At 35.7% G+C, this 12,500-nt stretch overlaps 1 protein-coding gene across 4 annotated transcripts in view; it reads left to right on the top strand.

Moving 5' to 3' along the window:
- LOC137632979 (ras-specific guanine nucleotide-releasing factor RalGPS1-like) overlaps window positions 1–12,500 on the top strand; it is a 331,074-nt gene that overhangs the window by 28,779 nt on the left and 289,795 nt on the right. For all 4 annotated transcript variants that reach the window (XM_068365124.1, XM_068365126.1, XM_068365127.1 and 1 more), the window contains exon 2: window positions 3,590–3,635. In XM_068365124.1, the coding sequence (XP_068221225.1) occupies window positions 3,629–3,635 (7 nt within the window). In that variant the 5' untranslated portion in view covers window positions 3,590–3,628. The remainder of the gene's footprint in view (window positions 1–3,589; window positions 3,636–12,500) is intronic.

Here is a 12,500-nt window from a genome sequence, read left to right as displayed (position 1 = left end):
TATTTTCCAAAGGGGAAGGGGGCGGGACTAGACCACTGCCTACAGTGATGTGCTGTTTTCAACCGGGATTAACCCTGGCTGGAAAGGTTTATTTGTAACTTCATTATTCCCGAGACGGACGTGGCAGACGGAATTACTTTTTTTTTTTTTTTTTTTTTTTTTTTTTTTTTTTTTTCTCTCCAGTCCATGGAGACGAGGAGGGAAAAGGAGGCCGAGAAATAGATTCGAAAGGGAAAATGGAAATTCTTGAATTTGCATTTTTATGGAAATTATTTTTTCTTTCCTTTAGGAATTCGGAATATCATCAGGTTTTGCACTAAATATAATTTTTTTCTTAAAGTTTAAAGTTAGACTTGGTTGCTGCAAAGCAAGACTTTTTCTATTTTAATGTTGGGTTCAGTCCTGTTGTTTTGGAAAATAGTCTTCAGATTTTAAGAAGATCATCTTCATCGTTTTTAAATGTTTTTGTTTAAAGTTTGTGAATGTGACATCTTTTCCTTAATTCAATTTATTATTACCAACTTATCTCTTTATGATAAACAACAAGTGTCTATCTATCTATGTATCTATCTATATATATACAGTGTATATATATATATATATATATATATATTTATATATATATATATATTTATTTATATTATATATATATTATATATATATATACATATATTTATATAATATACTTATTTGCGGTCTCTCGGCTCTCCCCGCTCCCAGGTATAGGGGAGAGAGAGTAGTCCTACCCTGGTGAGTGATGGGTGCGTGTGTATTTTTATCACAAAGTATTCAGCCGTAATGTTTGACGGGTCGTGTACACTAGTTAACAATAATAGTATCCATTCGTATTATGGTAAACTATTATAATTTCAAATGTTTAAATATGATTATTATTATTATTATTATTATTATTATTATTATAATAATAATAATAAGGTAAGTTACTACCTTAGTTGGAAAAGCAAGATGTTATAAGCCCAAGGGCTCCAACAGGGAAAATAGCCCAGTGAGGAAAGGAAACAATGAAATAAACTACGAAGAGGAGAGGTAAGGAACAATCAAATTGCAAATATTTTTAAGAATAGTTTACATTAAATTAGGGTTGCGGTGGCCTGTGTGGTAATGTCCCTGACTGGGGTTGGAGTCCTGCTCAAACTCGTTATTTTCTTTGGTCCCTGTAACCTCTCCATCTTAGTGAGGTAAGGATGGAGGGTTTTGGCAGCCTATAGGTCTATCTGCTGGATCACCAGCACCTATTGCTTAACCCTCCTTGGTCCTAGCTTAAGTGTAGAGGGGGCTGGGGTGTTGATCATACGTATATATGGTCAATCTCTAGGGCATTGTCCTGCTTGATAGGGCAATGGACTTTTCCTTGTTTGTGCCATTCATGAGTGGTCTTTTAAATAATTTAAACCATATAGGCTACTTCATTGACTATAAAATACTTAAAAAATCAGAGGAGAAACGATATAGAATATATTGTAAAATCAATTTTAATTGAATATTGTAGGGGTGCTCAAAGGTTTTCATTAAAGTGAAAATTTTAATTTTGATGATAATGTGACACTAATATAATTGATGTAGGTTTGTATCAAGTTTTATTACAAAGGATAACTTTAGTTTTAAGAGCTGTGTAACAAAGATGGCATTAACGTGAGTTGGTACGCTTCATTTTACGAAAACAATATGAATTTTAACAGGAACGGGAGTGTAATGTGGCTTGCAAGTTGGCACCAACTAGTTTCAGATAAAAATGAGTTTGCTAACCATACGTGCTAGAATTTGCAATTTTGAAAAGTGATTAGGTTATTGCATTTTTCAAGGTTGATGGTTGAGGAAATAAGACAAAAGTGCTTGATAAGGAATAAAAGAATATATATATATATATATATATATAGTAATATTCTCTATATATATATAGTAATATTCTCTCTCTCTCTCTCTCTCTCTCTCTCTCTCTCTTCTGAAATTGGTTATGTACCCAAAGCAATAAAGAAATAATACAATTAAAAGACATACAAATAGTTGAAGAGGATTAAAGGAGCATTGGGCGTAATTATAGTCATTCTCTCTCTCTCTCTCTCTCTCTCTCTCTCTCTCTCTTTCTTTCCAAGAATGTCCTCATCTAAAAAGTTCCCGATAATATCGAGAGTTGAATAGACAGAGTGGGTCAGTCTCTTAGAACAAGAGCAAAGGAGGATTATCTCGAAGGCCTATGAACTTTTTTTCCTATTAGGCCTATAATCGGAAATTATGTCCACAACTATCTCTTCAGAAGCTCGAAGGTCGCAGTTAGGCCTATAGGCCTGGCTACTTTTATACGAACATTTTGAAAGGTTAGAAGTTTTTTCGCCTCGCGTAACTTTTTGATAAAGTTTAGCTCGTTTTGAAAATATTAAATCCAGATATTCTGAAATGTTATCTTAGCTCATTTTGAACGCCTTTTCTTTCAGGTATTCTGAAAGGTTACCTTAGCTCATTCTGAAACTATTTCAGTCAGACATTTTGAAAGGTTACCTTAGCTCATTCTGAACCTATTTCAGTCAGACATTCTGAAAGGTTACCTTAGCTCATTCTGAAACTATTTCAGTCAGACATTTTGAAAGGTACCTTAGCTCTTTGTTAAACCTTTTACATTCTGATATTCTGAGGCTACCTTACCTCATTCTGAACCTATTTCATTCATTGTCTGAAAAGTTACCGTAGCTTTCTAAATATCTTCCTGGCAGAGACTACCTCAGCTCTTTCTAAACCTATTTCAGTCAGTTATTCTGAGACTACCTTGCCTCATTCTGAACCTATTTCATTCATACAGTCTGAAAGGTTACCTTAGCTATATCTGGCCCTATTTCATTCATACATTCTGAAAGGTTACCTTAGCTCTTTCTGAACCTATTTCATTCAGACACTCTTAAAGGTTACTAAAGAAAGTATTTCGGCCATGAGTACCCGAGATGTTTAATAGGAAGACTGTGGATCGTCACAAAAATACGTACGTAGTGTTTAGGATCATCTGCCATTTTATAAACTGAATTTCCCTTGATAGAGTTTTTAGTATGTTTAAAATTACTTCCATTTGCTAAAGGAGTACACAAATTTTCCATCATTTCTGTAAATTATGTATGAATTACATACTGTATATGAATCCTGCCTTTTGTTGAATAATCCCAACACATTTCAGCACATCTTTACAAGTGTTGAAAATTCATCATAGTTATGCGTGGTAAACTTGAAAATTAAAAAGCAAATAACATAGTTGTCTATTATTATTATTATTATTATTATTATTATTATTATTATTATTATTACAAGCTAAGCTACAACCCAAGTTGGGAAACTAGGATACTATAAGCCCAAGGGCTCACTCAGGGAAAAATTGCCCAGTGAGGAAAGGAAACGAGGGAATAAACAACCTACAAGAGAAATTATAAACAAATAAAATAAAACTCTAAAAACTGTAACATTATGATAGATCTTTCAAATATAAACTATAACCATTAATACAACGCTTTTTTTTTGGACGCAAAATGAATTTAGATACTGCCATAATATGTGATTATTAATGATTGTTTTACCTTTTCCATTCTAGATGTGTGAGGCCAACAGCTGATAGTCTCCGCCCGCAGTCATGCTCGGTGAGTCCCCAGATTCTGTGCTCAGTGGCTTCGTTAAATCTTTCGCCTCTCGTGCAAAGTTCGATGCTGGAGTTTAGATTGTGCAATCAGATATATATATATATATATAGTGTTATATATATATAATTTATATTTATGTATATGTATATATATGTAACATATAATTTTATATGTACTGTATATATATATATATTGTGTGTGTGTGTGTGTATATACTGTTATATATAATTTATATTTATGTATATGTATTTATGATATATAATTTTATATGTATGTATATATATATATATATATATAAATATATACTGTTATATATATATATATTATATATATATATATATTATATATATATATGTATGTACAGTATATATACTGTTTTATATATGTAACATATATTTATGTATATATATATACTGTATATAAATGTGTGTGTATGTATATATATATATATATATAGTGTTTGTACAAAATATGTATATATATATATATATGTGTGTGTGTGTGTATATATATATATATATGTGTGTGTGTGTGTGTGTATATATGTGTGTGTGTGTATCATGTATATATATATGTATATGTATATATATATATATATATACTATTTTATATATACATATGTGTCTGTGTGTTTGTGTCTGTGTAATACAACTGCCAATTAACCATAAAAGTAGGCCATTGAAAATTAAATTAACTATTTTTTTTTCCATGCAATATTTCCGACAACGTTTTCTCGACATTTCGCAATTTCATGTATTATTTTGCGTAAATGAAGCGGCAACGGCGATGGTCCATGTAATTTGAATGTGACTCATATTCAGGACTGAATGAGGGAGGTTCCCTTACGCCCTTTCCGAAAGTTTGGAAACATTCAGAATTACGTTTGTAATTGCCTAATCAAGTTATTATTATTATTATTATTATTATTATTATTATTAAAGCTTCTAAGGTCTTTCAATAAAGAATTATTGTTATCATATTTATTTTCGTTATTATTATTACTATTATTATTATTATTATTATTATTATTATGATAAAGTATAGAAACAATTAGGATTATGCTTTGTGTTGATTATTATTATTATTATTATTATTATTATTATTAAAGCTTCTAAGGTCTTTCAATAAAGAATTATTGTTATATTTATTTTCGTTATTATTATTATTATTATTATTATTATTATGATAAAGTATAGAAACAATTAGGATTGTGCTTTGTGTTGATGGACAAGTTTTTATTATTTATTGTTTATTATTATTATTTTTGTTATTGTTAATTTTATTACTATTATTTATTATTGTTATTATTATTATTATCATCATCATCATCATCATCATCATCATCGTCATCATCATCATCGTAAACACTCCCTAGCGTATCGCGTGCGTAATTGAAAGTTTGGTGTTGCCACCTGAGAGGCTTCGACTTTTCCCTTGCGGTGGCGTTTGTGTGCGCATCCATGCTGTCCGAGTCACGTGACTCCGCTGTGGTTTCGAAATGTGGTTTTGGTTTCTTGTTCCGACGGTGAAATGCCGCCTCGGGTTTGTCATCGCAATCGCCAGGGGTCGGTTACGGTTTGATCTTGCAAAGCTGCAACGTAAATAATGATTGTATTGATGATGGTCAATAAGTGTTGGGAGAGCTATGTGCAAACGGAAAATTATAATAAAAACTCTTAGTAGGCTGTTATAACAGTGATATTAATGATAAAGTGTATTGCAAGAGCTATCTAGAAAATCTTAATAGCATGTTTATTAGTAATAACAGTATTATTGATTTCAATGATCAATTTATATATATTGGAAAAGCTATCTACAAACATGAATTTGAAAATTAAAACTTGATAGACTGTTTACTAGTGTTGATAACTGTTTATTTGATTTTAGTGATCGCTTTGTTTATATTGCAAGAGTTATGTACAAACATGAATTTAAAAATTAATACTCTTAACAGCCTGTTATTAGTAAATATACAAGTATATCCAATTTTCCTTTATACTTTAGTGTTGTGGTGGCCTATGGTGGTCGCCAGATGGGGTTAGTCCTTCTCAAACTCGTAAGTTCCTTTGGTCACTGCAACCTCACCATCCTTGTGAGCTAAGGATCCTCCTGGGGGTTTGGGGAGCCTATAGGTGTGTCTGCAGAGTCGTCAGCAGCCTTTGCCTGGCCCTCCTTAGTTCTACCTTGGGTAGAGAGTATGCTTGGGCGCTGTTTATATGTATATATGGTCAGTCTCTACAGCTTTGTCCTGTTTGCTAGGGCAATGTCACTGTCCCTTGCCTCTGCCATCCATGAGTGACCTTTAAACCTTTCGATATAGAAGAGGAGTGCAATGATTTTGGGAGACTACCGTTGTATTTCCGCTCGTCAGCTGAAAAATAATTTCCTGCCTATTGCTATTGTGTGTCGCGTCGTTGGTTTAAATGTTTTCCTTTTTAAATTTGCATCATAGAATATCTAGTTTTAATCTATTTATTTCGCCATAAGTCATGTAGGTAGGCCACTGATCTTGTAGCATTTTCATTTTGATTTATAGTTTTTAGAAGTATTTGTTGGTCATGATACGTCTCTCGAGATGGCTTGATATGTCGTGTTTTGATTTCCCCTCCTTTTCTCCGAAGGCCACCCTTTTGGCCCAGGTTTTGTCACGGGCGTAATCCCTTGCAATTAACGACCTGAGGGAGAAAGCTGTGTGGATTCAACAGTGCATATACCGAGACACACTCTCTCTCTCTCTCTCTCTCTCTCTCTCTCTCTCTCTCTCAATAGCTTGATGTATTTTTAATCTCATACCTTTTTTCAAAATCTTAAAGGAAACTTCTCTCTCTCTCTCTCTCTCTCTCTCTCTCTCTCTCTCTCAGAAATGGGCAGGTGTATGTAATCCTTCATGGGGAGGTGACTCTGGTGCAATGTCTCCAAACACCCTCCCCCCCCCCCAGCCCCTCCTGGGGCGGATGCGATAGGGACTTCATGCTCTCCTGAAGTGCGGAAGTCTGGTGACATTAGTAATAGTAAAGAGAGACTCCTATTATTTTTTTCATCTTTAGTTTATATTTACAAGCTTTTATCACTGATAGATTGTGTCGACCTATCGGAAACCTCCCTGTACGGCGATCGCCGGACTGGGGTTCAAGCATGGCCACCGAGATTAGACTCTGTTCGAGTCCAGCTCAAACTCCTCTAGATTCTTGTAGTGTTTGCAACCTCACCATCCTTGTGAGTTAAGGATGGGCTGTTTGGGGTAGCCTATAGATCTACCTGCTGAGTCATCAGCCATTGTCGGGCCCTCCCTGGTCCTAGCTTCTGTGGAGAGGGGCTTGGGCCACTGATCATGTGTATATATGGTCAGTTTCTAAGGCATTGTCACTGTCCCTTGCATCTGTCATTCATGGGCGGCCTTACATAGGTTCATTAATAATGTTCTAATCATAGATTGATTGATTTTTAACGTGATTTTGCGTTACACTGTCATTCTGTATTGCCCTTACAACTCTTCTACTATCAGCACTTGTAATGTCTCCCCCATGTAATATATTCCGTAGTATATATCTTTCCTGTCACGCCGAGAGGCATTTCCAGACGTATAGCTACTTGGTCTCTCTCAGTCACTAGTGTTATAGGGAAAGGGAGTAGTCATACCCCAGTAAGTCGGTTTATTCGAGAGGTACATTCGGAAACCACAATCTCCCACAAATTCCCGAAACTGTTGTAGTTAGGAAAGTGGGAGGGGATGGGAAGGGTTGAATCTATCCCAATATTCAGTATATTTAATAACAGTAACAAGACAGTTCTTGCTGCTTTGAATATTCAACGTAACTGGTCTTCCGTTTATAGCTGATGGCCTGACAGTGATGACATCAGACACGTTGACCACATGACATGACATTTTCAGTCGTACGCTGTTACGGTCGGTGTGAAATGAGTTGTTGTTATCATTGATGTTTCTTTGTTGTCGGTGATGTTGTTTCTCTTAATGTTACTGCTATCTCCTTGATGTTCTAGGTATGTTATACATGCATATTCTAATACCTAGTGTACCCAAGCGGTCAAAAATGAATTATAAATATTTAGATAGATTAGATTCAACCCTTCCCAATCCCTGCCCCTTTTCCAAACTACAATGAGGCAGTGTCGGCATTTTGTGGGAAATTGCGGTTTCCGAGTGTACCTCTTGGGGTACCCCCTCTCGCCGGGGGTATAAACTACTCCCTCTCCTGGAGGACGGAAGGAGACCGAGTAGTCATACGTCTGAGAATGCCGCTTATTATATAGGGAAGATAAGAATTTTTAAAGTTGAATGTTCTCAGTAATGATTTGCTTCAAATGCGATTTTAGGGACCCTTTTTTGGAGCAGGGTTCCGAGCCAGCTAAAGTCTAGTTTAATCCGAAATTATTTTCAATCTGGATTGCCGCGTGTTTAAGTTAAATTTAGAATTATTAGTCTATATTTTCCGTTGATTGACCTAATGCAAGGTTTGTTAACTCGCTTTATATTCTGTTATTACCTCCGCCAACGAAGTTGTTTGGAGGTTATGTTTTATCCCATTTTTGGGTGTGTATTTGGGAACAGCGGCCACAATTTTAGTCGTAGAATAATGAAACTTGTAGGGATTAACTGTTATGTAAAAAGCTGGAGATAAGATTTTAGAAGGTCAAGGTCACGATCAAATTCACGTAAGCTGTCATAAGTTTGGATATCGTTGTCAAGGAAACTTCGTTTGTTTCATATTTGAGTGTATGAAAATCCACGCCAATTAATACATGTAAAGGTTAAGGTAGAGAAATGAGCTGCCACGGCGGAGGTCTGCGCTCAACTGAGTGCCCCTCTAGTTGTATTAATTTAGGTTTTTATCACGAATTGAGGATATTGTTGATAATCGTAGTTCAGAAACAATTCCAAAGTCATCATTATTTAAGAGTAAATTGGAAACGCCTAACTGTTTGTCAAGGCAATTCAAGGTCGGTTATTGAAATAAATTATTTGTATGGTGTTATGCATTTGATTATATTACTTCAATGACGTTGAGGTTGATCTTCTTCTAAGGGTTTCACTAGAGTAAACTGATGGTAGTAGGGAGGAACGTGGAAAGATTCATTGATTACTAATTTACTAGTAATTAACTACTCGTGTCTGATAACTAATTTAGTACCGCAAGTTTTTACAACGGTTTTTCTAGTCGCCACTTATTGTCTGTAGCCTTTGTCTTCGGCTGCATTTGTTGTTGTTTATTTTTTGTCTATTCTGTCACTCTGAGCGGCAACCACTCTGAAAGCACAGTCTTCGCCAAATTGCCCAAACTGCCGTGTTATAGTTAGGAAAGAGGAAGATGGTGGAAAATGTTGAATCTGTGTGCGCGCGTGCATATCCATATATCTATTTATCTATCTATCTCTATCTATCTATATATATATATATATATATATATAAATATATATAGATATATATATATATATTTATATGTATATATATATATATATATATAAATATATATAGATATATATATATATATTTATATGTATATATATATATATATATATATATATTTATATATATAGATATATATATACGCACATATAAAGATGTATATACCGTATATAATTTCATATGCATATATATATATAATTATATATATGAATATATATTAATTATACATATATATATATATATATATAGAAATATGTATATATATATATATATATATATGACCATCATTTTTGTCGTGTCGCGTACACTAGTAATATTAATAATCAACAGACTGTATTGCATGTAAATTTTATCCCGTAATTTTTTTTTTTCATTTTATTGCAATATAGGCCATTGTTTTCATTTTACGTGAATACTCGTTATTTTTGCAACCATTAAATATAAAATGTTCCTCTCAAACCCACACCATTGTGCAGTAATGTTGAATTGCACCCAGGTTTGTACGCCTCGTCTCACTCGTCTTCTGTACCATTTCTTGTGTGACGACATCAAGCTAAACTTCGTGTCTGTATCGCTCCACATAATGTAGATCTTGGCTCCACCCAAGGCCGAACTCCTCGTCAGGCTGGGGGGTGGGGGATGTACCGAACGCGTGCTATTGCGTGCGTGCGTGCGTCGGTTATTCTTGAGTAGCAGCGCTCCGGATCTGCTCGTGCGGGCGTGTAGCAGGTGCTGTCATGGGTGGGCGGCGCTCTATCCAGTTTGGAGGGATATGATAGTTGCATTTTTTTGCAGTTGATTCTGTTTGTTTTCTTATGTTTATCATAGTTTCCTTTTCTTGAAGTTTCTTGAAGTTGTTTGGTGTATATATATATATATATATATATATATAAAACCAGTGGTTGATTTTTCTAAATTTTCTGTATTGCATTCATCTTAGATACCCGCCTAACTAGTTTTTCTTTTCCTTACTCTTGTTTTATTCGTCTTATTCCATTTCTTAGCATTTTAGCATTTTCTCGTTTTTTATGATAATATCTCTCTGCTTTAATTACACCCTCATAAATGTTATCTAAAGTCTCTTCTATTATCATTTCACCCAAAATTCTTCTGTTTATCAATACTCTCTCTCTCTCTCTCTCTCTCTCTCTCTCTCTCTCTCTGTGTATTATCCAACCTGTTCAGTCCCTCACTGCACACATCTTTTGTACCAGTCTCAATCCCTCAATCAATTTCGAACAATAAGCGTCTCAGATTATGAGTCTTTACGATAATCATTCCATTATCCCCCACTTCTTCATTAATCCTTGAGCTCCCTCCCTCCTCCCTACCTCTCCTTCTCCTTATCCCTTACATCCCCCTCTCCCAACCCCCCTACTTCTACTTTCCTCCCCTTACCTCTCCCTTCTCCCTCCCACCAACCTGCCTCTCCCTACTACTTTCTTCCTCCTACCTCTTTCTTCCTCCCTACTTCTTATCCTTTACATCCCCCTCTCCCAACCCCCCTACTTCTCCTTTCCTCCCCTTACCTCTCCCTTCTCCCTCCCACCAACCTGTCTCTCCCTACTACTTTCTTCCTCCCTACCACCTCCTACTACTACTACTATCCCCCCTTTCTTACTCTCCCTCCCTCTCCCTCCATTCCTTATCTCTCCCTTCTTCCCTCTCCTTCCCCCAACATCTTCCATCTTCCCCCTTCCTCCCCTTACCTTACCTCTCCTTTCCTCTCCTTACATTCCCCTCTCCGCCCTCTCCTTCCCTCTATCCCCTACTTATTCCCTCATTCCCTCATTCCCTCTCCTTACATCTCCATTTCTTTCCTCTCCATCCCTAACATATCTTTTCATTCCCCTCCCCACTTTTCCCACCCAGATCTCCCTACCCCCACTCACATCTCCCTATCTCCCTCCCAACATGCCCCCCCCCCCCACCGCAAATCATTCTGTTCTGTCCATTAAACGAAACGCGTAGACGGGGACTACTTTTAATCTCTTAGCTTCCTGTTTCTTGTGTGTCCGCGGATAATGGATTCATGCGTCGATGGTTCTTACTCGCATTTCCTTTGTTTATGTTCTTTTTTTTTATTTATTGATCATTATTTGTCTGTCTAGCTGTTTTCCACTTTCTTTACTTGTTTGTTTACCTAGCTGTTTTTTTATATTATGCTTGTTTAGCTGTTTTTATTTACTTGCCTGTCTACCTGTTTATTTCTATATTGATTTGTGTATTTTATGTTTTTATTTGTCTAGTTCTTTTATTTGTTTATGTATCTGTTTGTTCGTACGTACTTTTGTTCGTTTTTTTCTTTATTTGTTAATTATTTTGCTTTATTTGTCTGGCTAGTTTTTTTTTGGCTTTGTTATTTTGATAGTTTCAAGGCATTTGGCAACTCTCTCTCTCTCTCTCTCTCTCTCTCTCTCTCTCTCTCTGCTATTGCATTGAATCAGCACTCAGAAATTCTATATGTTTATTAAACCTCGTTAAGAGAAACATTTATAAAGATATATTTTTTCGTCAGATAAATTTATAAAGATAATTTTGAGATTTTTTTTAATTAAGCCAGTTATTAAAGACGATCACATCACTGTAACAATTGTTATTCATAGATTTACATTTGGAGTTCTCTAAACGAGTGATATTATTGACGGTGTAACTACAAATATCAACAATTAAAGTTGCATTACCAGATTTGTTCGATGTAGGTTTGTGGTGATCTATTTGGTAACGTCCCTGACTGGGGATCGCTAGACTAGGGGTCCGAGTCCCGCTCAGACTCCTTAGTTTCTTTAGTGTCTGCAACCTCACCATCCTTGTGAGCTAAGGAATTGGGTTTCGGGGAGCCTATAGGTTTACCAGCTGAGTCACCAGCAGCCATTTTCTGTCCCTCCCTGGTGCTAGCTTGGATGGAGAGTGGTCTTGGGCGCTGATCATATGTATAAATGGCCAGTCTCTAGGGCATTGTCCTGCTTGCTGGGGGTAATGTCACTGTCCCTTGCCTCTGCCATTCATGAGCGGCCTTAAAGGCCTAAAACCTTTTATTCGTATTGGCATCGATTTAGATTAATTTAATCCACCAAACTCAGTACCCCAATGTTTGGTGCTGAATCTTACCGATCGATTACTTCGGTGGCACTTGCATAATGCGTGCGTGTGTCTGTTTGCCTTGACACGCACACACACACACGCACACATGCACACAACTGGTTGCAATTCTAGAACGTTAAACCACGTCAAGATATTCTTGACCCAATAAGCTACTTGTGTACAATTGGATACAGGAGTGAATGTCACACCATTCGCGTCCTTACTTCCAACGAGTAACCAAACAGAATGGCAGAGGTGGTGTTTGGGTATATGTATATATATATATATATAATACTATATATATATATATATATATATATATATATATATATATATATATGTATGTATTTGCATAT

Source organism: Palaemon carinicauda, chromosome 42 (genome assembly GCF_036898095.1).
Source record: "Palaemon carinicauda isolate YSFRI2023 chromosome 42, ASM3689809v2, whole genome shotgun sequence".
NCBI lineage: Eukaryota > Metazoa > Arthropoda > Malacostraca > Decapoda > Palaemonidae > Palaemon > Palaemon carinicauda.
The sequence above is the reverse complement of the archived record's forward strand: the minus strand, read 5'-3'. Positions and strand labels throughout refer to the sequence as shown.